Source organism: Phyllopteryx taeniolatus, chromosome 2 (genome assembly GCF_024500385.1).
Source record: "Phyllopteryx taeniolatus isolate TA_2022b chromosome 2, UOR_Ptae_1.2, whole genome shotgun sequence".
Taxonomy (NCBI): domain Eukaryota; kingdom Metazoa; phylum Chordata; class Actinopteri; order Syngnathiformes; family Syngnathidae; genus Phyllopteryx; species Phyllopteryx taeniolatus.
The window spans coordinates 33294179-33317960 of record NC_084503.1 but is presented as its reverse complement, the minus strand read 5'-3'; the positions used below and the strand labels follow the sequence as shown (position 1 = coordinate 33317960).

Here is a 23782-nt window from a genome sequence, read left to right as displayed (position 1 = left end):
GAACAATCCAGGGTACACCTGCCAAACGTAAACTGGGATAGGCTCCAGTTCATCCATGACACTAATCAGGACAAGCGGCATACAAACTGAATGGATGGATGGAATATAAAGTAAACACACACACACTCAGTCTTTTAGAATGCCCTAAGAATAATTTCCACATTTCAGTTGGTTCATGCTATGGCCACAAAAGATATATTTCAAACCCAAAATACACACGACGGATTTTCCCCTTCAGTGTAGGCCAGATGATCATCCAGCACGTCTACAAAGAGATCCTGCGGCCTTTGCTTCCTTTAATGTGTGAGAAGAAACAAGAGTTGCAACAGGACCTGCGTGGGTGAGTGGCTGCTTCACCATTGACAACGCGACTTCTCAAAATGCCTGAGCATCTGACAGTTCCTGGCCGAGAAGATCATCACCTTAGCGGAGCAACCTCTCTATTCAGCCAACCTGGGTCTGTGTGATAATATCCTCTTTCCTAAACTCAAGGGGGTCATTAAGGGAGAGGGGTGGGGCATTTTGAAGAATGGATGACATCAAGATGGCTGTGATGACACACCGTCAAGATCAGTGAAATGGTGGTGGACTTGAGCAGGCCCAGACCTCACCTGAAGTGGTTTGCATAAATCAGTGGTCATTAAATTTTGCACACGAAGTACCGCCTCAAAATTTGGTAATGGGCTCAGCTCACCCAAAGTACTCGACATAGACTCCCCCCTGATGGCCAGTAATCGCGTTTTACACACGAAGTAACGCCTCAGAATACACGTGGCTCTCAGTACCACCATAATGACCAATGTAGTGTTTGAAAGCAAACATTTCTAAATGATTAAATGCAAATGTCCCTTACTTACAAATAAAAACAACTGCACTGTACATAAAATGTTTACTGTATTGGATTAAGAAAAAAAGTTAGTCACTCTTTTGTCATACAGTTTGAACATTTAAGTACCACTAGAGGAAGCCCACGTACCACTAGTGGTAGTGCTACCACACTGAGAATCACTGCATAAATGATGACAGTGTGGAGTTTGTACAGATATACAAATACCTGGGTGTGCAGCTGGATGAAAGGCTGGACTGGATGGCCAACATTGATACTTTGGGCAGGTAAGGTCAGAGTCACTTGTACTTCCTCACAAGACTGACCTCTTTCACCATCTGCAGAAAAATGGACCGGATCACACTGCTCAGCCTCCCTGCAAAGGTCTATTCAGGGGTGCTGGAGAGGAGGGTCCGTCGGAAGTCGAATCTCAGATTCAGGAGGAGCAGTGTGATTTTCGTCCTGGCCGTGGAACAGTGGACCAGCTCTACACCCTCGGCAGGGTCCTCGAGGGTGCATGGGAGTTCGCCCAACCAATCTACATGTGTTTTGTGGACATGGAGAAGGCGTTCGACCGTGTCCCTCGGGGAGTCCTGTCGGGGGTGCTTCGGGAGTATAGGGTGCCGAACCCCGCGATACGGGCTGTTCGGTCCCTGTACGATTGTACCGTCAGAGTTTGTTCCGCATTGCCGGCAGTAAGTCAGACTTGTTTCCGGTGAGGGTTGGACACCGCCAAGGCTGCCCTTTGTCACCGATTTTGTTCATAACTTTTATGGACAGAATTTATTGGCGCAGCTGAGGCATGGAGGGGATCCGGTTTGGTGACCTCAGTATTGCATCTCTGCTTTTTCCAGATGATGTGGTTCTGTTGGCTTTATCAAGCTGTGATCTCCAACTCTCACAGGAGGTCAACTAAATTGGAGCTAGAAACCAGCTGACTAAAGAAATTAACATTGCAAAGAGAATCTATGCAGCAAAGTTGGAAAAACAGTTTAGCGCTAACGACTCTAAATCAGTCTGGCATGCATTCCAATCGCTGACCAATTACAAGCGACGATCACCCCAAGCTGAGAACAATAGCAGACTACCCAACGACTTGAATACCGCCTGCCAACCCACCTAGGACCACCACCATTTCCTTTCCTCAATAAACTGTTCATCATTTTACATGTCTCCGCCTGCTCTTGGATCCAGCTACTCCCCATACGTGACATAAAGATGATTCTGATTCTGAGAAGACGGAACGATAGGGCTTATGGGAGGAAGGTAGGCATGGTTGGCAGGCTGAGGCCGCTGGGAGGCAGACTGGTGACGTACAGGGTGACGTACAGGGTGTTCTTCCCGCTGGGTCCTGTTCTGGTCGGTTCATTCTGTCACGATTGGTTTTTGAAGGAGAGGACGGCAAGGCAAAAATGTAGAGGACCCAAGCGCAGGGAAGCAGGGAGGCAAGGCAGGAGTGTAGGAGTCTCGAAGAAATAATATTTAATTTCCAAAAAAGGGGCAAACAAGGAACATGGATAAAGCAAACTAAACAAAGTCCCACAACAGATAATCAAAGTAACAAAGAAACACTTGAATAAACCTAAAACTGGAAACAAAACATGACTGGAAACTAAGACGTGGCACAGACAGAGACAATGAGACCTGACAATGACAATGAACTGAGCAGAACTAAATGAAACCAGGGAAGTAAATAAATACTTTCTTTAACTGACTGAAGGTCGTATGAGGACACTGCTTTTGCTTGTAAACTTTACTGTACTGACTTTACAATACGCATAATAATTTTAGTACGGAAAATGGATGGATGGATGATTTTTATGTGTCCTGAAGTTAATCTATTACTTTTTTGTGACTGAGTTGAACATGTTGTGTCTTTGTCATGCACCAAGAGAACAAAGTGGAAGAAACATTCAAAGAAAAGAGGATGGAGTGCCAGAATGGCTCTGCTGGCCTTAACGGGGACCCTACAATGATGGACAAACGTCTGGGAAAGGCCACTGTGCTTCAAAAGGAGGTGAGCGTATAATTTTTAATTTTTTTGTATGACTGTGTTTAATTTTCGAGAATTTATTCACAAAGCAAATAATTAGAGATGAGTTGTCTAGGCCTAAATACAAGGCTCCACCAAATAAACGTCACAGTCACTCTTGCATTGCTAAAGTTTGAGTCCAATGAACCCCCTTAAGCATGTTTAAGCCCGTTTAATCAGGTTTAGGGAAACGTGACTACTAAAGCGGTTAATGATTTTTTAACATCTTAACAGATTCCTAAACTGTGAGCGATCCCATATGTGACAAAGAAAATTTTGGGCAATTGTGTGCTTCATGCTCTTATTGTGTTTGGTGTAATGGCGTAATACTAAGACAGACCTGTAAGAACCAGCAGGTTGTCCAGACTGCTGGAAAACATAAAAAAGAATCAAGAGTAGTAGTAGTGATGGGCACGGCAGTTCTTTTGAGTGTACTGAATCAGTTCTATAAAAAGATTTATTCACCTAATCGTTCAGTTCTTTCCCACAAAATCATTCAAATCAGAGTTTCACCTTCACGCAAGCACGTTCATCGACGGACTATGCTTTGTTGTTGTCATGTATTGTAAACTCGGAAAGGCGGGGAGATTTTAAAACAAAACAAACAAACGAAAATAAAAACTTCAGCTAAACTATCACCAACCTCTCTCTCTCAAACACCCGGCTTCGGTTGTGACTTGTGAACATGCGTGCAGCGAGCTCAGCTACCAAACATCCTTCCGCGTCCCCTTACGTCCAGCTAGGCTCTTGCCGGCCGGCGTGACTTTTCTGCATTCCGCCACGGTGGACAGCATCACTGACACCAGCACCCGCCACCCGGGCTTCCTGCTCACCCACCTTACTGTTATTGTCATCTGATTAGTGTGAAGCGTCTTTCAGTGCCTTGAGAAGCGCAATGTAAGTTTAATGTATTAGTATTATTATGAAATAAAAACCAGTTCACTTAAGTACCTTCCCTTAACGAATCACTCTTCAATTTTTCAGTACACTAGTACACCAGTACACCAGTTCACTGAATGAATCACTCTTCAGTTATTCAGTACACCAGTTTACTGGATGAATCACTCCGGTTCTTCAGTTCTCCAGTACATTCAGTTCACTTAAGTCCCTCCCCCGCCTGCACGGTGCTGCCTGACGCTGGCTGCTCATTGGTCATTTGCCGAAGTGAGTGGCAACGCTGGCGAACCCCAAATCACATGGCAGTAAGTTTAATGAAGTCCCGCCCTCGCCTGCACGCTGGCTGCTCATTGGTCAATCGCTGAAGATTCAGAAGTGAGTGACGGAATCAGAATAAGAATCATTTTTATTTGCCAAGTATGTCCAAAAAACACACAAGGACTTTGTCTCCGGTAGTTGGAGCCGCTCTAGTATGTGTCAGTAGTTCCGTTTACGCTCCCAGTCGACTCGCTCGGCTCACGGCGGCCAAGCTAAAAGAACGAATCATTTCGTAATCTGATTCAGTTCAGTTCGTTCACTAAAAATATTCTTTTTTTCTAAACGAATCGTTCGTGAACGAAACAACACTAAGTAGTAATAGATGAACAAATAGAAGAAGCTAGGCTAACTGTTAGTTTATCTGGTAACTTCATTACAGCTGCCAACTTTTCTCCTTGTCATTTGTATTGTTGTGAGAGCGCTTTCCTATTGACTATCATTAAATTTTACAATCCCTATTCCAATGAAGTTGGGACGTGGTGTTAAACATAAATGAAAACAGAATACAATGATTTGCAAATCATGTTCGACGTATATTTAATTGAATACACCACAAAGAGAATATATTTAATCTTCAAACTGATAAACTTTATTGTTTTTAGCAAATAATCATTAACTTAGAATTTTATGGCTGTAACACGTTCAAAAAAAGCTGGGATAGGCTCATGTTTACCACTGTGTTACATCACCTTTTCTTTTAACAACATTCAATAAACGTTTGGGAACTGAGGACACTAATTGTTGAAGCTTTGTAGGTGGAATTCGTTCCCATTCTTGCTTGATGTACAACTTGAGCTGTTCAACAGTCCGGGGTCTCCGTTGTCGTATGTTACGCTTCATAATGGGCCGCAATTCAATGGGAGACAGGTCTGGACTTCAGGCAGGCCAGTCTAGTACCCGCACTCTTTTACAAGAAAGCCACACTGTTGTAACACGTGCAGAATGTGGTTTGGCATTGTCTTGCTGAAATAAGCAGGGGCGTCCATGAACAAGACGTTGCTTGGATGGCAGCGTGTTTCTCCAAAACCTGTATGTACCTTTCAGCATTAATGGTGCCTTCACAGATGTGTAAGTTACCCATGCCATTGGCACTAACACAGCCCCATACCATCACAGATGCTGGCTTTTGAAATTTGCGTCCATAACAGTGCGGATGGTTCTTTTCCTCTTTGGCCCGGAGGACACGACGTCCACAATTTCCCAGAACAATTTGAAATGTGAACTCGTCGGACCACAGAACACTTTTCCACTTTGCAGATGAGCTTGGGCCCAGAGAAGCCGGCGGTGTTTCTGGGTGTTGCTGATAAATGGCTGTTGCTTTGCATAGATGAGTTTCAAGTTGCACTTACGGATGTAGCGCCGAACTGTATTTACTGACATTGGTTTTCTGAAGTGTTCCTGAGCCCATGTGGTGATATCCTTTACACATTGATGTCGGTTTTTGATGCAGTGCCGCCTGAGGGATCGAAGGTCACGGGCATTCAATGTTGGTTTTTGGCCTTGCCCCATACATGCAGTGACTTCTCCAGATTCTCTGAACCTTTTGATGATATTATGGAGCGTAGATGATGAAATCCCTAAATTCCTTGCAATTATACATTGAGGAACATTGTCCTTAAACTGTGCAACTATTTTCTCACGCACTTGTTCATAAAGAGGTGAACCTCGCCCCATCTTTGCTTGTGAATGACTGAGCAATTCAGGGAAGCTAAAATTAAAATTAAAATTCTAAGTTAATGATTTTTCGCAACCCTTAATTTACAATAAAGTTTATCAGTTTGAACATTAAATATCTTGTCTTTGTAGTGTATTCAATTAAATATAGGTTGAACATGATTTGCAAATCATTTTTTTCTGTTTTTGTCTAACACAACGACCCAACTTCATTGGAATTGGGGTTTCACATCACAATCATCACACACATTAGAATTGGCAATCGTAAAACATTTCCGATTGTTGGCCCTTATTTACGATTGTACTCCACACTACAGGATAGTCACATCAGAAACATACGCTAATCGAACCTTTGCAAAAATTATTATTATTATTGGTACGCGTGTATCGTGCATTAGTTATAAATGTGTCCATTAAACAATGAACTACCTGTATGGTGATTTTGTTATATCTTGCTGTATATTGTTCTAAGTTGATGAGAACATAAACAACTCACAAATAGCTCCATTTACTTTAAACACAGACAGTGCAGATGTGCTTCCAGTTTGGTCAAGTGTCATCGCATCTACAGCAGTGGTAAAACATTGCAAGGTTATTCGTAGAGCACAATTTGTACACAAGATAATTTAAAATGCTTTACAGCTACATAAAATTACAAGAAGGCAAACAAAGTCATTCAATAAAACATTAAAATAACCATTAATTAATTATATTAAAGGTCTCTTGTTATGCTAACCTCAACCTCACCCTCAATAACTGTACAATAACTCAAGTGCTACAGTTAAAAACCTGGGCATCCGCCTCGACTCCTCAAGTCAAGCTAAGTTTATTTGTATTGCCCTTAATTACAAAAGAGTCTCAAAGGGCTTCACTCCTGTCTCTCCTTTACTGCTTACATTCAAGACATTTCCAAAACAGCCTTCTTTCACTTACGTAACTTCTCCATGAGTCACTCAGTAATAACCCCAGACGCCGAAACTGAAATCCATGCATTTGTTTCTTCTAGACTGAACAAAGATACATGATTTGTATTGAATAAAGAATAATTTTCTGACCATCCAGTCATCCATCCAATTAACTTAAATTTTATCAATTCCCTAGCACACATGACGATCTCTCACCGAGCACTAATGTGTACTGTGGAACAGTGATTGGGATGGTGTCTGTACTTTAAATGTGTGTGTGTGTGTGTGTGTGTGTTTGTGTGTGTGTGTGTGCGCGCGTGTGTGTGTGTGTGTGTGTGTGTGTGTGTGTGTGTGTGTGTGTGTGAGAGCTCAGGTGGGCCTGCTGAGTGCCATCTGTCTGATCGTGGGCACCATGATCGGCTCAGGCATCTTCATCTCCCCTAAAGGGGTCTTGCTCAATTCTGGAGCTGTGGGATCCTGCCTCCTTATCTGGACCGCCTGTGGAGTGTTAGCCATGCTGGGTGAGAGACCAAAACGATCTAATACTGACTGCATCGAAGACGCATGACGTAATACTGACAACATATCTTAAAAAATGTCATTATTAGTGGTATGTTCCATTATGTTTTATCATTGGAAGCTTTAAAGTGGAACACAATATGGTTGAATATTGGTCTGATGTGTCCAGTGTTAAAAGTCCAGTGTTAAAGATGATCTTAGATAATATGGAGATGGTGGTAAATGATAAGCGATCACTCCACAATTTTGTATGCGTCCATGCCTATGTTCCTGTCTGGCACGGACGGTTTCTCTGCTTTTGTCATATACTGCCCTGCAGTTCCATTATAGGAGCCTGGAGGGCGCTTTGCGTCCTCTCTCTCCCCCCCCCCCCCCCCCTTTCTGTTTTCAGCGCCTGTCACCAACCAGCCTCATCACCACCGGTATATAGGCCTGCCTGTTCCCGGAAATCCTCGCCAAAGTATTGCAGCCTCTTCTAGTGGTACCACGGCCCATCTGACTCAAGTAAGCCACTCTATACCTCATTCCCTTTTTAACTATTGTCTCCTCGTTCTCAGTGTTCCCCTGTGTTCCTGAGCCAAGTCATTCCTGCCACCAAGCCAGCCGCCTGTCCTCTCCACTGCCTGCCACCTGTCAACGCCACCGCCTGCCAACACATCCAGGACCACCTCCATTACCTTTTCTCAATAAACTGTTCATCACGTTCTATCTGCCTCCGCATGTTCTTGGGTCCAGCTCCACTCCATTCTTGACAGAATACTTTGGCCATCATGGACCCAGCAATCATGAAACCACTCACCCTACAAGGCACCCACATAGGAAAACAAGAACGGAACTCATGGAATCCCTACACTCCCTCACACAACAAGTTTCCCTCCTTTCCTTGAAGATGCAATCTGAACTTCCTACTGTAAGTACTCCTTCCGAGCCCGCAGCCTCCGAGCAAACTCCGCCCAAGCCCTACTCCGGGGACCTAGGTGCATGTAGCCAGTTTTTTCTTAATTGCTCACTCGTTTTCAACCATCAACCCTACCGTTATCCCACCGAACGATCCAAGGTATCATATGTCACTATCCTCCTCCGCAGCAAAGTGGTCCATGTCCTTATGGCAAAACTACTCCTCGGTACTTAATTCATTCAATTCTTTTTCCGCCGAACTCCGCAAAGTATTTGATCACCCAGTTCAGGGCAAAGAAGCCACCCATTGCCTCATGCTCACGCAGGGCGCTAAATCAGTAGCTGAATATTCCATTGAGTTCCGGATATTGCCAGGTGAATGCGGGTGGAACGACGTGGCACTTAGGGGGATTTTTTTCCTAATGGGCTATCCGAACAACTGAAGGAAAGATAGCAGTCCGGGACGAGCCTTCCTCTCTCGAGGATCTCATCGCCCTTTCCATCCGTTTAGATAACAGACTGTGAGAGTGAGCATGAGAGAAGAGGGTCCGCATATGTAAGAATCCTCCCACTCAGAGCACCACGCAGTCCGGCCCTTCTTCCCTCCAGCTGTCTCTACAACTTTTCCCGACCTGAGAAATAGGCAATGGAGGACCATATCCATGACTCTCTGGCTTCCGGACTCATACGACCTTCTTCTTCTCCAGTAGGGACTTTTTTTGTTGAAAAGAAAGACACCACTCTCGGCCCATGTATCGACTACCGTGGTCTCAATGACATCACCGTCAAAAATAAATCTCCGCTTCCCCTCATCGACCCCTCGTTTGAACCCCTCTGTGATGCCCAGATAGTCACCAAATTGGATCTACGAAACGCCTAACAGCGTCACTGATTGCGTAGTGGTACACTCGCCTGACTTTGGTGCAGGCAGCGTGGGTTCAGTTCCCACTCAGTGACGTTGTGAATGTGAGTGCGAATGGTTGTCCGTGTCTAAACGTGCCTTGGGACTGACTGGCGACCAGTTCAGGGTGTAGTCCGCCTTTCGCCCGAAGTCAGCTGGGATAGGCTCCAGTGTCCCGCGACCCTAACCAGGATAAGTGGTGTTGAAAATGGATGGATGGAGACGCCTAACACCTCATCCGTATCCGAGAGGGGGATGAATGGAAAACCGCTTTCAACACCCCTCTTGGACACTTCGAATACCAGATCATGCCGTTTGGATTGAGTAACGCCCCCGCTGTCTTCCAGACCTTCATTAACGACGTCCTCCGTGATATGCTGAACGGGTTTGGTTTTGTCTATTTGGATGACATTCTCATTTTTTTCCTGCTTCCTTGAAGAACATTGCCATCATGTAGACCAAGTCCTCCAGCGCCTCCTCGAGAACCACCTGTATTTTAAACCCAAAAAATGTGAATTCCACCTGTCCTCCGTACACTTCCTGGGCTACTTTATCTCTAAAGGACAACTACAACCGGACCCTGCCAAGATCCAAGCCGTCGTTAACTGGCCCACTCCCACCACCCGCAAAGAACTGCAACATTTTCTTGGACTCGCCAATTTCTATCGTCGATTCATCCGGAATTACAGCAAGGTCGCAATTCCCCTCACTAGCCTCACATCCACCAGCTCCCCCTTTCAGTGGACCCCGGCAGCATCCTAAGCATTCAGTCAACACAAGACCCTGTTTACCAGTACGCCCATTCTTCGCCACCCCGACCCCTCCCTCCAGTTCGTGGTCAAGGTTGACGCCTCAGGCACGGGGGCAGGGGCTGTCCTCTCGCACCAGGACCCCACGACCCAGAAACTTAACCCCTGTTCCTTTTTTATCTCGTCGTTTGTCCCCTGCCGAAAGGAACTACGACGTCGGCAACCGAGAGCTGCTGGCCATTGTATGGGCCTTGGAAGAGTGGAGACACTGGCTGGAGGGGACTGTACGACCATTCATCATTTGGACAGACCACAAGAATCTCTCTTACCTCCGTTCCGCCAAACGCCTTAGCCCGCGACAAGCTCACTGGGCTCTCTTCTTGAGCAGGTTTAATTTCAGTCTCTCCTTCCGTCCTGGCTCCACAAACGGCAAACCAGATGCCCTTTACTCACCCCCATCCAGCCCTGACAAACCGGAACCCATCCTTCCTTGCTTGTGCATCGTTGGAGCTGCCACTTGGCAGATCGAACAAGTGGTTAAGGAGGCCCAAAAGACTCACCTGGATCCCAAGACCGGGCCTTCAAACCGCCTGTTCATACCCGATTCTGCACGCGCTGACGTCCTTCAGTAGGCCCATAAATCCAAACTCACCTGTCATCCTGGCATCACCTGCACCATTCACCATTCATCCGGGAGTACTTCTGGTGGCCCAGCCTTGTTAAAGACACCAGTGAGTTCGTCCAAGCCTGCTCCGTCTGTGCCCGAGGGAAGCCTTCACACCTGTCCCCAGCTGGAGCTGCTGTGTCCATTGCCTATCCCAAGCCGCCCTTGGTCCCATATCGCTCTGGTTCATTACGTTCCGCTCCCCAAACTACCATCTGCCTTTGAAACTGCTAATCTCCTTGTCCAGCATGTCTTCAGTCTCCACGGTATCCCCATCGACATCGTCTCTGACAGAGGTCCTGAAAGAATTCTATAAAGCAGTGGGCGCAGCAGCCAGCTTGTACTCAGGGTATCATCCACAGACCAACGGCCAGACAGAGCGGGTAAATAAATCCCTGGAATCAGCCCTCCGTTTTGTTGCAGGACGCAAACCCTCATCCTAGAGCTCATTCCTCCCGTGGATTGAGTATGCCCACAAATCTCTCACCAGCTCCACTACCAGTATGTCCTTGTTCATGGCTTGCCACGGTTTCCAACCACCACTGTTCAAAATACAGGAGCAGGCCGTGGCGGTTCCATCCGTACAGAATCACTTCCGGAGAGTCCAGGTGGTGTGGAAGAATGTCCGGGCGCCGTTGACCCGGTCTGTGGCCCGCAACAAGCTGCTCGCGGACCGTCATCGCTCCTCAATGCCCGAATACAAGGCGGGTCAATCCGTCTGGCTCTCTTCCCACGACCTCCCACTTCAGACGGCGTCCCGGAAGCTCACTCCGCGTTTCATTGGTCCCTCCCCCATTACCAAACTCAGCAATCCCACTTCCGTCCAATTAAAGCTTCCACAGTCCCTGAAAATTCATCCCACATTCCGCTCTCTTTGCTGAAGCCTGTCGCCACCTGCGCCCTGAGCCCTCTGGCTGAACCTCTTCCACCCCCCCCGGATTAGTGACGGCCTTCACAGTGTCGCGCATCCTCGACGTGAGGTAGAGGGGGAGGGGGTTCCAGTACCTGGTCGATTGGGAAGGGTATGGGCCGGAGGAGTGGTCTTGGATTTCCCAGAAGCTCATTCTCGATCACACCCTTTTGGACGACTTCTGCGCGGCTCACCCGGGGAAGCCTGTCAGGACGCCGGGAGGCATCGGTTGAGAGGGGGGTACTGTCATATACTGCCTTGCAGTTCCATTATAGGAGCCTGGAGGGCACTTTGCGTCCTCGCTCTCCCCCCCTCCACTCTCAGCCACTCTATACCTCATTCCCTTTTTAACTCTTGTGTCTCCTCGTTCTCAGTGTTCCATGTGTTCCTGAGCCACGTCATTCCTGCCACCAAGCCAGCCGCCTGTCCTCTCCACTGCCTGCCACCTGTCCACGCCACTGCCTGCCAACACATCCACGACCACCTCCATTACCTTGTCTCAATAAACTGTTCATCACATTTAAGCTGCCTCCGCCCTCTCTTGGGTCCAGCTCCTCTCCATTTTTGACAGATTTACAATTATTTTGGTTTAAACTCTTGTTTCATTTTAAAAATGCATACAAATAAAGGTCTTTCTCCGTGTGAATGCATCCCTTCATCTGTAGTTGAGTAAATGACACCCCCGGATGCTATTTGCGGGACTAGGGTAATTAACATGTCACAGTGACACATTAGTGGTAGTGTCCCAACAGATCCAGACAGTGACATGTCTATATTTCTTCCCAATATGTGTGTTACATTTGATACAGAGAAGTGCCGTGGTACCTTGACTTACGGGTACACCAACTTGGGAGTTTTCTGAGTTACGGGCCGTCCCTAGGTTGATTTAAAAAAAATTGTTTTGTTTTGTATTGCAAGCCAAGGTCTGAGTGAGCTTCAGATACACCACCACTACAAGTTGGCAGTGGACCTCACAATATCCGCCCAGCATCCCACATTTCACTTACAATTTAAGATACAAGTAAATGGCTCAAGCTCAATCATGCAGTGAATTTAACTTGTAAGTAAAGGTACCAGTACATAAATCAACTTGTCTCTAATCCATTCAAATTTTCAAGTGGGTACAAATGGCCAATGTATTCATAAAGTGCGTAGCAGTTATGATGAAGCAGAGGAATTCACTCAACTATTATCCATCAGCAAAGTTGGCCACTGTGACCTTACTGATTATAGGGGAAGCTTATCAACTGCAGAGTACAGTTGGCTTCAAGGCTACAACATAGATGCTGCGGAAAACATCAAATCAAAGGGATTCCTAGTGAGATAACTACTCTGGTCTCCGAGGTCATCCACTCAAGAAGGACCACTCTGTATTTTAAAAAGAGTAGATGAACTGGAACTCATATACACAAAAAATGTGAATATGCGACAACACTGCATAGCAATCAGGATAATTTAGTATGTGACATTACAAAGATGAATGGCATCTTGCTTGTTATTGAAAAGTGAAACCTTTAAAGTTGAATGCTTCGAAGTCATAAAATTCAGAATTCCACCAACAGGAAAAAATATACCTCTAAACTGTGATTCACTGTCGACCAGTCCAGTGTGAACCCTGACTCTCCCCTAAAGTTAGCTGGTAAAGGTTCCAGCTCACCCGTGGGCTGTGACCCTCAAGAGGCAAGTTCTAGAGTAAATGGATGGATAAATACACCTCTAAAGTCACACAAATGAGACATCAATATAAAGGTTCTGTATATCCTGAGGCCTAAGCTCAGTATGTTGTGTATTTTTTTTCCCTCATATGCATATTATATTAGATACAACTTTGTCATTACTGTAAAATGTTGATTAGCAGAGGTGAAGAAACAGTAAATTGCAGTTTAATAAGGCAAGTGGGAAAGCTGGAGTATTATTAATAATTCTTTATTATTTTTGTGGACTTTAACACTGATGTAAAGTCAAAGAAAGTTAACGTTTATTTTGACAATTTTAAGGGTGACACAACAGACTACTACTAGGGTTAAAATCTGTTACATAAAGGGGTACAAAGGGAATAACATTTTGATTGACTATTCAAAGCAGGAAAAACTTTAGCTAGCCCAAAGTAAACACAAACAAATAATAAAAATGTTGATTTGGTTCAATATATCGATTGTGCAGGTTTAATCTCTACAAACAATAGTTAGGACCTTGCCCTAGGACACTAGAGCACTTGTAAAAAAAACAAAAAAAGAACGGCAGCTGTAATAGTCCTGAACATAAAGATTGAACACAAATAAAAAGCCTTATCGTCAATGTATTGTGCAGATACAATTCAATTTGGGCTATGAAAACATAAAACACAACTAATAATAAAATACTAAAAATGTCAAGCAAATACCACTGGCAGGATCGTTGTCACTGCTCGAGAGCTTCTCAATCCCCAGTGATCGGGGCTCCGCTGGGACGGCTGGCAAGCAGCGCTAGGCGGGGAGGAGAGGGAAAGGGAGACGGCGGTTCTCTCAGTTCTCTCTCTAATATGTCCTTTTCATTCAAAACAACAAAAACCCTAAATAACTAAACAAAGAAAAATGTCATTTCCATTTTGACAAAAATAAAACTAAATAGGGCAGTACGATGGCCGACTGGTTAGTGCATACGTAGAGGTTGTGGGTACGTACGCGGGCTCTGGCCTTTCCGCGTACCTGCGAGGTTTTCTCAGGGCAGTCCGGTTTCTTCCCACATCCCTAAAACATGCGTGTTGCAATCCAATTGAAGATTAAAATCGTTACCTTTGTTAATGTGAGTGTTTGTCCAGGTTTGTCTATATGTGGCCTGCGATTGGCTGGCGACCAGTTCACGGTGCCTCTTCCCCAAAGTCATCTGGGATAGGCTCCAGCTCACTTGCAATCCTAATGAGTCATTTCCTTGAACCTGCTATCAGAAAAGTAATTCCCACTAATTTGTTTTATCTGTGTTGTTGCGCTACCCAGGAGCGCTGTGCTACACCGAGCTGGGCACCATGATCCCAAATTCCGGAGGGGAGCATTCTTATCTGATGGAAGCTTTCGGCTCCCCGGTGGCCTACCTTTACTCGTGGACCTCCGTGATGGTATCCAAGCCCTCAGGCGTGGCCATAATCACACTGAGCTTTGCCGAGTATGCCTCAACTCCTTTCTATCCTGAATGCAGCCCTCCTGTCATTGTCACCAAGTGTCTGGCGGCTGCAGCCATAGGTAGCGTATACTACGGTACATGACTACTACAGGTTAAAAAACAATGGTGTTTAGGGTAGTTTCTTGAATTTTTTAATTACAACCATCATAAATATTGGAGACACTTAATGCATTGCACTTTTCCAGCGCTTTTCAAGACACTCAAATATGCTTTAAAAGAGCATACATTATTCATTCACTCCACAGTCACACCTGGTGACTTCTTAGGTTTTCATATTGGTTACAATTTTTTAGTTTGCACAGGCAAGTATCATCTCCTTTTTTGGTGGTACAGTATTTGATAATGTTGGAATAGCCGGGACACCGCTCATGTTAGCATCCGTTCTGACTTGTGTGCATTGTTTGTGGCCCACTAAAATGATCTGGCAATGTTTATGTCAATGTTATTGTTTTGCTGTTAGCACCTTTAGTCAAGATCTTGAGCTGTTTTATCAATTAATTACCAATATCAAATATCTAACAAACTATATTTTGATCACTTTGTATTTAGCCTTGCTGATGTGTTTGCCATACTTCACAACTGTAGATGAAGACATTAAAGAAAATAATAATAATAATGAATATTGTTATTATTACCAACAATTCAATATATTAAATTTAGGAAATTGGCTGCTTGATACCAAGATTTTGTTTCTTCTTCTTCAGTTTTCATTGTGACCATCAACTGTTTCAGTGTCAAACTAGCGAATTACGTACAAAACATCTTCACTGCGGCCAAACTTTTCCTCATCGTCATCATAGTGGGAGCAGGCATTGTTTTCTTGGTGGAAGGTGAGACTTGTTAGACGTTGTCTCTGTAATAGAGTATAATGGTGCCAATTGATGTAATTTTGATATTTATATCTTTGTGTCCAGGAAAAACTGAGAACTTGTCAAACGCATTTGATGCCAAGTCAATGTCTGTTGGAGGAATTGGACTTGCCTTTTATAGTGGACTCTGGGCCTATGATGGATGGTAAACATTCAGTATTTCATCAGCGTTGCAATGAGCAATCTCATGTCTTATAATCAGAGATGGGTAGAGTAGCCAATAATGTCTTTAGAATAATATGACTCCAAATCATTTCTTGAGTAAGACTAAGAAAGTACTCAGAGAAAAAAACTCCTCAAGTACTGAGTAACTATTGAGTAACTTCTGATTTATTTTTTAAATCAGAGCATAACTGGCAAATAAAATAAAAATAACGAAATAAAATATGAATGTGCAAATTCAGATATTGCTGAACAATATCACGTAGTCTAAAACATAACAAATAAAATCTTTATAAAATAAAATATTTGTAAAATAACAAATTAAGGTACAACCCCAATTCCAATGAAGTTGGGACGTTGTGTTAAACATAAATAAAAACAGAATACAATGATTTGCAAATCATGTTCAACCTATATTTAATTGAATACACTACAAAGACAAGATATTTAATGTTCAAACTCATCAACTTGATTGTTTTTAGCAAATAATCATTAACTTAGAATTTTATGGCTGCAACACGTTCCCAAAAATCTGGGACAGGTGGAAAAAAAGACTGAGAAAGTTGAGGAATGCTCATCAAACACCTGTTTGGAACATCCCACAGGTGAACAGGCTAATTGGGAACAGGTGGGTGCCATGATTGGGTATAAAAGGAGCTTCCCTGAATTGCTCAGTCATTCACAAGCAAAGATGGGGCGAGGTTCACCTCTTTGTGAACAAGAGCGTGGGAAAATAGTCGAACAGTTTAAGGACAATGTTCCTCAATGTACAATTGCAAGGAATATAGGGATTTCATCATCTACGGTCCATAATATCATCAAAAGGTTCAGAGAATCAGGAGAAATCACTGCATGTAAGCGGCAAGGCTGAAAACCAACATTGAATGCCCGTGACCTTCGATCCCTCAGGCGGCACTGCATCAAAAACCGACATCAAGGTGTAAAGGATATCACCACATGGGCTCAGGAACACTTCAGAAAACCAATGTCAGTAAATACAGTTCGGCGCTTCATCCGTAAGTGCAACTTAAAACTCTACTATGCAAAGCAAAAGCCATTTATCAACAACACCCAGAAACGCCGCCGGCTTCCTTGGGCCCGAGCTCATCTAAGATGGACTGATGCAAAGTGGAAAAGTGTTCTGTGGTCCGACGAGTCCACATTTTAAATTGTTTTTGGAAATTGTGGACGTCGTGTCCTCCGGGCCAAAGAGGAAACGAACCATCCGGACTGTTATGGACGCAAAGTTCAAAAGCCAGCATCTGTGATGGAATGGGGCTGTGTTAGTGCCAATGGCATGGATAACTTACACATCTGTGAAGGCACCATTAATGCTGAAAGGTACATACAGGTTTTGGAGAAACATATGGTGTCATCCAAACAATGTCTTTTTCATGGACGCCCCTGCTTATTTCAGCAAGACAATGCCAAACCACATTCTGCACGTGTTACAACACCGTGGCTTCGTAGTAAAAAAGTGCGGGTACTAGACTGGCCTGCCTGTCGTCCAGACCTGTCTCCCATTGAAAATGTGTGTGCATTATGAAGCATAAAATACGACAACGGAGACCCTGGACTGTTGAACAGCTGAAGCTGTACATCAAGATCATCAGAATGGGAAGTTATTCCACCGACAAAGCTTCAACAATTAGTGTCCTCAGTTCCCAAACATTTATTGAATGTTGTTCAAAGGAAAGGTGATGTAACACTGTCCCAGCTTTTTTGGAACGTGTTGAAGCCATAAAATTCTAAGTTAATGATTTTTTGCAACCCTTAATTTACAATAAAGTTGATCAGTTTGAACATTAAATATCTTCTCTTTGTAGTGTATTCAATTAAATATCGGTCGAACATGATTTGCAAATCATTGTATTCTGTTTTTATTTATGTTTAACACAACATCCCAACTTCATCGGTATTGGGGTTGTAAATTCAGCTCCAAGAAATGGTCTTAGACTATATTGTTTCTACTTGATAAACAGCTTAATGCTGTCGGTCCACGCAGATGACAAAAACAGGAACAAGGCTACAGTGGATATTAAAGGTATTCACACCCCTGTTCAAATGCCAGGTTTTTGTGTTGTAAAAGAATTGTACAACTCAACTGATTTATTTTTGTATCTTTTTGAGAGGGTAGGTGAAAATAAACAACTGAAATAAACTTGAATGTGATTGACTTGGACTTGACGTTTAACTTGCTGCCTTCTTGGCCAGGTCACCATTCCAAAAGAGTTTTGTTTTAAGTGGTCTTTTACCTGGTTATATAACGTTCAGATAAAATAAATAAAAACAAAAGTGCCTGCACGAGGATGCACTCCCTCTTATAACTGGCATGTGGCTGTGTTCAGTAGTAACAGATCACATTCAAACTCATGTTCAATTGGAGTCCAGTTTTTAATTGGATAAAACAACAACAACAACACATGCATAGGGCCTTACATAAACAGTATTTGCTTTATCCACTAAAATGACAGAATGAAGTAGCTGTTTGCCGACCAAACCTATTGAAAAAAGTGTGTGTGTGTGTGAGAGAGAGAGAGAGAGAGAGAGAGAGAGCTAGAGAGAGACACACACACACACACACACGCACACACACACACACACACACAATAGAAGACACGTGACGTTCTTCTGTCGTTTGATTGGTGAACTTGAGTCAAATGTCATTGTGGTAATCACGGTGGATTGGAGCAATGACGCCCGATACGGAAGTTGAAAACGAAAGTCTAAAAATAGATCGTGCACGCAATTATTGATAAATGAAAGTAGCTAGCGGCATGTAGATGATTGTAACGGAGTAAAAGTACCGTTTCCTCTTAACATAAATACTGTAGTAAAAGTAAAAAGCTTTATCCAAAATGTTACTTGAGTAAATGTAACATGCTCCTACCCACCTCTGCTTATAATATGACAGCTTCCATCATTTTTAAGGTGTGCCGATATTACTTGTTTACATTTCATTAATTTCTCAGGAATCAAGTGAATTTCATCACAGAGGAGCTGAAAAACCCTTTCAGGTAGGTAACAAATTCTGCACCTCAATCCCAAAGTCACAATGTACTCTATGTTATATATTGAGATACCGGTAGGTTATCTTAAACAAACCCCAATTCCAATGAAGTTGGAATTGGGGTTCCAATGTGTAAAACATGAATAAATACACAATAAAATGATGTAAAAATATTTCTCAACCTATATTCAATTGAATACACTACAAAAAGAAGATATTTAATGTTAAAGCTGAGGAACGTTATTGATTTTTTTCTAATATTCTCTCATTTTGAATTTTATGCCAGCAGCACGTTCCAAAGCTGGGACAGGGGAAACAAAAGTTTATGAATGCTCAAAAAAATCCTGTTTGAACATTCCACAGGTGAACAGGTTAATAGGAAAATAGTGGGTTTGTCATGATTGGGTCTACATTTTATACCTTAGGGGGGTCGCACCCCCGAAGGGCTCAGTTGTTCACAAGCAAGGTTGAGGCAAGCGAGGTTCACCACTTTGTGAACAACTGCCTGAGCAAATAGTCCAACAGTTTAAGAACATCATTTCTCAACATAAAATTACAAGGAATTTGGGGATTTCATCATCTACGGTTCATATCATCATCAAAAGATTCAGAGAATCTGTAGAAATATCTGCATCTAATGGCAAGGGCAAGGCTGAAAACCAACACTGAATGCCCGTGACCTTCGTTCCCTCAGGCGGCACTGCATTAAAAACCGGCCACTCGGGCTCAGGAATACTTCAGTAAACCATTGTCAGTACACACAGTTTATTGCTACAGCTACAAATGCAAGTTAAATATAGAAAGCACATCGGACCAAAAACAGCTAAGTAAGAAAATGCAAGTTAACAGAGAATCAAACACTACTGACTACATGGAGGTAAACAAAAAGAATTTGTCTCACACTAGCACTCACCTACTGTATAAAGCAACTGATTACTGACCGACCGGCATCAGGTGCACCGCCCACCTTGCTCACCAACACTGCAACAGAAAAAAAACAACGACAACGGAAAACAGAGACATGACATTGACAGGCGCAAAACAAACCCTGGTCTGTCTACCTTTGGCCGAGGTGCCGTGAGGGATCCTGGTTAAAGTAAAACCATTTTAAACTTAAAAAGAAAAACTTATCTGTAAGGAGACAGGCAGCTAATATGCAACAGCCAAAATGTGCCAGAGTACTCTTTTTCCTGTTCAGTAGATTAATTAATTAATTTTAAAAAATTAACTTTCAATTTTTCATTTTGTTTGGCTTTATTCTGTGGGTGTACCTAATGTTCTGGCTGGTGTATACGTTCTCGCAGCAGATGCTTTCCAGTGGCTTTTGTATGAGCAGAGACGGACAGCAACTGGAAATTTCTGTGCCCCCCCCCCCCCCCTTTTTTTTTTAAATGTCTTTTTGATTTCTTTCTTCGTCTTTCATTTTGTTGCAGGAACATGCCATTAGCAATCCTTATTGGGATCCCCTTTGTGACCATGTGCTATGTGATGGTCAATCTTGCTTATTTCACTGTCATGACCCCCAATGAACTACTGATGTCCCCAGCTGTAGCTTTGGTAAGTGGAATAATCAGAAATGGGCTGAAAAAAAAATCCTGCATACAGGATAGTGCTTCATGCCTGCTTAGTTGCCTGTTTTCATAAAAAAAAATGTTTTATCATTCATCGGTTTAGCGGTAATTTAAAAAATTACATCGAGTCATACATCATATGAAAGGTCTTGATAAGGGATTTTCAGATATGTAAATATTTTGTACATGTGCCCTCGTATGAAGGCACAATGAAAAATATTTTGGGTACATTTTTCACACACCAGTATTATCCATCCATACACTTTTTATAGTGCATGTCCTCATTAGCGTCACGTGTGAGCTAGAGCTTATTCCAGCTAACTTTGGGCAATATTATGAGTATTTATATTTAATTACAGTTAAAATTAACCATGCTCCTAAACTTTCTTTTTTTGTGCCTTCTTTAGACATTTGGAGACAGAGTTCTTTACCCTATGTCTTGGATTGTTCCGCTTTTTGTCGTCTTTTCCACTTTTGGTGCTGCCAATGGAACCTGCTTCACTTCAGGCAGGTAAAGAACATGTGAAAGCTAAAGACAATTTGGCACTGGTGACATATTAGGAAGGGGTTAAATGCTTAAATTAAATGTTTTGATCCTCAGGCTGGCCTATGTATGTGGCCGAGAAGGTCACATGGTCGAAATTTTATCTTTTATTAGTCTGAGGCGCCTAACCCCATCCCCAGCTCTCATGTTCAACGTGAGTGACATAAAGTTTCATGTTGTTATTTTAGTACTTTATCAATGCTATAAAAGTGATAAATGTGGTTTCTCTTGCAGGGTTTTCTGGCTATTTTATACATAATTCCAGCAGACATCAACACCCTCATAAATTACTTCAGCTTTGCTCAGTGGTTATTCTATGGCCTGACTATATTGTCTCTTATTGTCATGCGTTTCACTAGGAAGGAGCTGAAAAGACCAGTCAAGGTGCAGACCACCAACCATGATTTTTTTTTTCTTAACTAAAACAATAGTTTAAGTGTTTGTGTTAATCCAAAGGTTCCCATCATAATCGCCGTCCTAATGGTGCTCATCTCTTGCTTCCTGGTCCTGGCCCCCATCATTGACAATCCAGCCATAGAGTTCCTCTACTGTGCTATCTTCATTCTCAGCGGGCTCCTCCTGTACTACCCATTTGTCTACCTGAAAGTCGAGTGGGCATGCAGACTCATGAGTAAGTACATTTACACTCTTGTAGTAAAAAAATAAAAAATAAATAAAAAAAGACTGCTGAAAATTGTAAAACAGAGAGAATGATGCTGCCACTGTTTTAGTAATGTAAATGTGGTAAATGTATGAATGCTTTGTTTGATTAGATGTACTCCTTGTCACATGGCAGTAATATGGTATAAAGTGCTGTCAAAAATGTATCTCGGTGTACTGTACATTATGTATAAACTCGCCACCAAAAGTATTGATTGATAAAACAATACATTGCACACAGTTTGCAGTGAATAACTACATTTACAGTTGGAGGTGTAACCACCATTAAAACCAGAGCATAGAGTTTCAACATTCTCATGTAATGAACCTAAACATTGGACAAAGTTTTCAATTTACGACGCTCTACAGGGTTCTACACCACGACAAATCATTCATTCATTCATTTTCTGCCGCTTATCAGGATTTCAGCAGGTGAGTTGGATCCTATGCGTGCTGACTTAAGGCGAGAGGGGCGTTACACCCTGGACTGGGCGCCAGTCAATAACAGGACACATAAAGAAAATAATCATTTACTCTCATATTTATCGATGGGCAATTTACAGTCTTTAATGAATCTGATGTGTATGTTTGTGAGATGTGGGAGGTAGCCGTACTACCCAGAGAAAACCCTGCACAAGCACAGGGAGCACATGCAGCTCCACACAGCACAGAGCCTGAGCTGAGATTCAAACATCAGACATGCTAGGCAGATGTGCTAACCACTAGAACTGTGCTGCCCATATTAGATTTATAATAATATATCCAACCATCCATCCATTTTCTGAGCCGCTTCTCCTCACTAGGGTCGCGGGCGTACTGGAGCCTATCCCAGCTGTCATCGGGCAGGAGGCGGGGTACACCCTGAACTGGTTGCCAGCCAATTGCAGGGCACATACAAACAAACAACCATTCGCACTCACAGTCACACCTACAGGCAATTTAGACTTGTCAATTAACCTACCATGCATGTTTTTGGGATGCGTGAGGAAACCGGAGTGCCCGGAGAAAACCCACGCAGGCATGGGGAGAACATGCAAACTCCACACAGGCGGGGCCGGGGATTGAACCCCGCTCCTCAGAACTGTGAGGCAAACGCTCTAACCAGTCGACACCGTGCCGCCATAATAATATATATGATTATAATTGATCATGACACCTTTTCCAATTTAATTTCAGTGTAACTTATTAATTACCATGATCACCTTTCTTTTTTAATTGGCTGGGAGAAGTCACCTGCTTCTGCCTTATTATGAGATGCTGGAAAACGTAGCAGCGGAACCACTATGTGTTGTATGTGTTTAGTGTAACACAAGCAAATGACTCCTTGTGTGCTGCTTTGACCTTTACCCCCTCACAGGGCCCATCACCATATATCTGCAGCTCCTGATGGAAGTGGTTCCTCCTGAGAAATGTGAGTGACGAGGCGACAACTGGGTCAACTTCCATTTGGCTCCTGGAGCAGGGATGGTGCCAAACTAATTTTTGGAACACTTGGAATACCTGATGGGATCTAAGCCAGAACTACGGGGTCATCTTTGTTAAATAGCTGCAAACAGTGTGACATTTACATATGGGTCTAAATGTACATGAATGAGAATTCCGGTTTTGCTTCACTGCTTCTATATTCAGGGTGACAAAATTATCTACACTTGCACTATCTGAGGTCGGCACGGTGAACGACTGGTTAGAGCGTCAGCCTCACAGTTCTGAGGACCAGGGGTTCAATCCCCGGCCCCGCCTGTGTAGAGTTTGCATGTTCTCCCCGTGCCTGCGTGGGTTTTTCCCTTCACTCCGGTTTCCTCCCACATCCCAAAAACATGCATGGTAGGTTGATTGAAAACTCTAAATTGCCCATAGGAGTGAATGTGAGTGTGAATGGTTGTTTGTTTATGTGTGCCCTGCGATTGGCTGGCAACCAGTCCAGGGTGTACACCGCCTCCTGCCCGAAGATAGCTAGGATAGGCTCCAGCACTCCACACAGGCGGGGCCGGGAATTGAACCCCAGTCCTCAGAACTGTAAGGCAGACGCTCTAACCAGTCATCCACCATGCCACCAGGAAATGGTTTTAAAATGGCTTTTTTTATTTTATTTTATTTTTTATTTCATTTGTTATGTAAAATTATGACATTCGTATGATAAACTGTTTTTGTTTGCTTCGTTGATTTTAAATAAACTATTCATGAGCAAGAATGCGTTTTCCTATTTTGTTTAACCTTTGCGATTGCACTAGAAAAAAGAAATACCACTAGATGTCAGTGGAGCATTGCTTTATGCAGGCATGAGGAGTCCTTCAAGCCTATTCTCTTCAATGTGTAGTTTATGCTTAAATAACTAAATTTGGCCGCATGAAAGATGTTTTGCACGTAAGTCGCAAGTTTGACACTGACACAGATCATTTATATATAATACAAAAGTTTGGACAAGAAATGTTAAGCAAAATTTGATTCAATTGGAATATTAAGAAATAATCTGTATGTTTCCAGCATTTGTGATACAAAGGTTAATGTGCTCTGC

General features: G+C 43.2%; 1 protein-coding gene across 3 annotated transcripts; it reads left to right on the top strand.

Annotated features, from left to right (window-relative positions):
• Positions 1-242: 242 nt before the first annotated feature.
• Positions 243-23446, top strand: LOC133474274 (b(0,+)-type amino acid transporter 1-like). Of its 3 annotated transcripts, none has more exons than XR_009787432.1 (13): positions 243-1113; positions 2719-2843; positions 7026-7173; positions 14268-14510; positions 15156-15281; positions 15366-15465; positions 18455-18499; positions 19926-20049; positions 20471-20574; positions 20665-20761; positions 20842-20991; positions 21140-21238; positions 22625-22656. XR_009787432.1 is itself a non-coding variant. In XM_061765801.1 (13 exons), exons 1-13 carry the CDS (start codon positions 1017-1019, stop codon positions 22684-22686), a joined length of 1596 nt encoding a protein of 531 aa, XP_061621785.1. In that variant the 5' UTR covers positions 247-1016; the 3' UTR covers positions 22687-23446. The 3 variants fall into 3 exon arrangements, 2 of the variants coding, with proteins under 2 accessions (XP_061621785.1, XP_061621786.1); XM_061765801.1 differs by having other exon boundaries at positions 247-1113; positions 21064-21238; positions 22625-23446; XM_061765802.1 differs by having other exon boundaries at positions 322-340; positions 2721-2843; positions 21064-21238; positions 22625-23445.
• Positions 23447-23782: the final 336 nt, after the last annotated feature.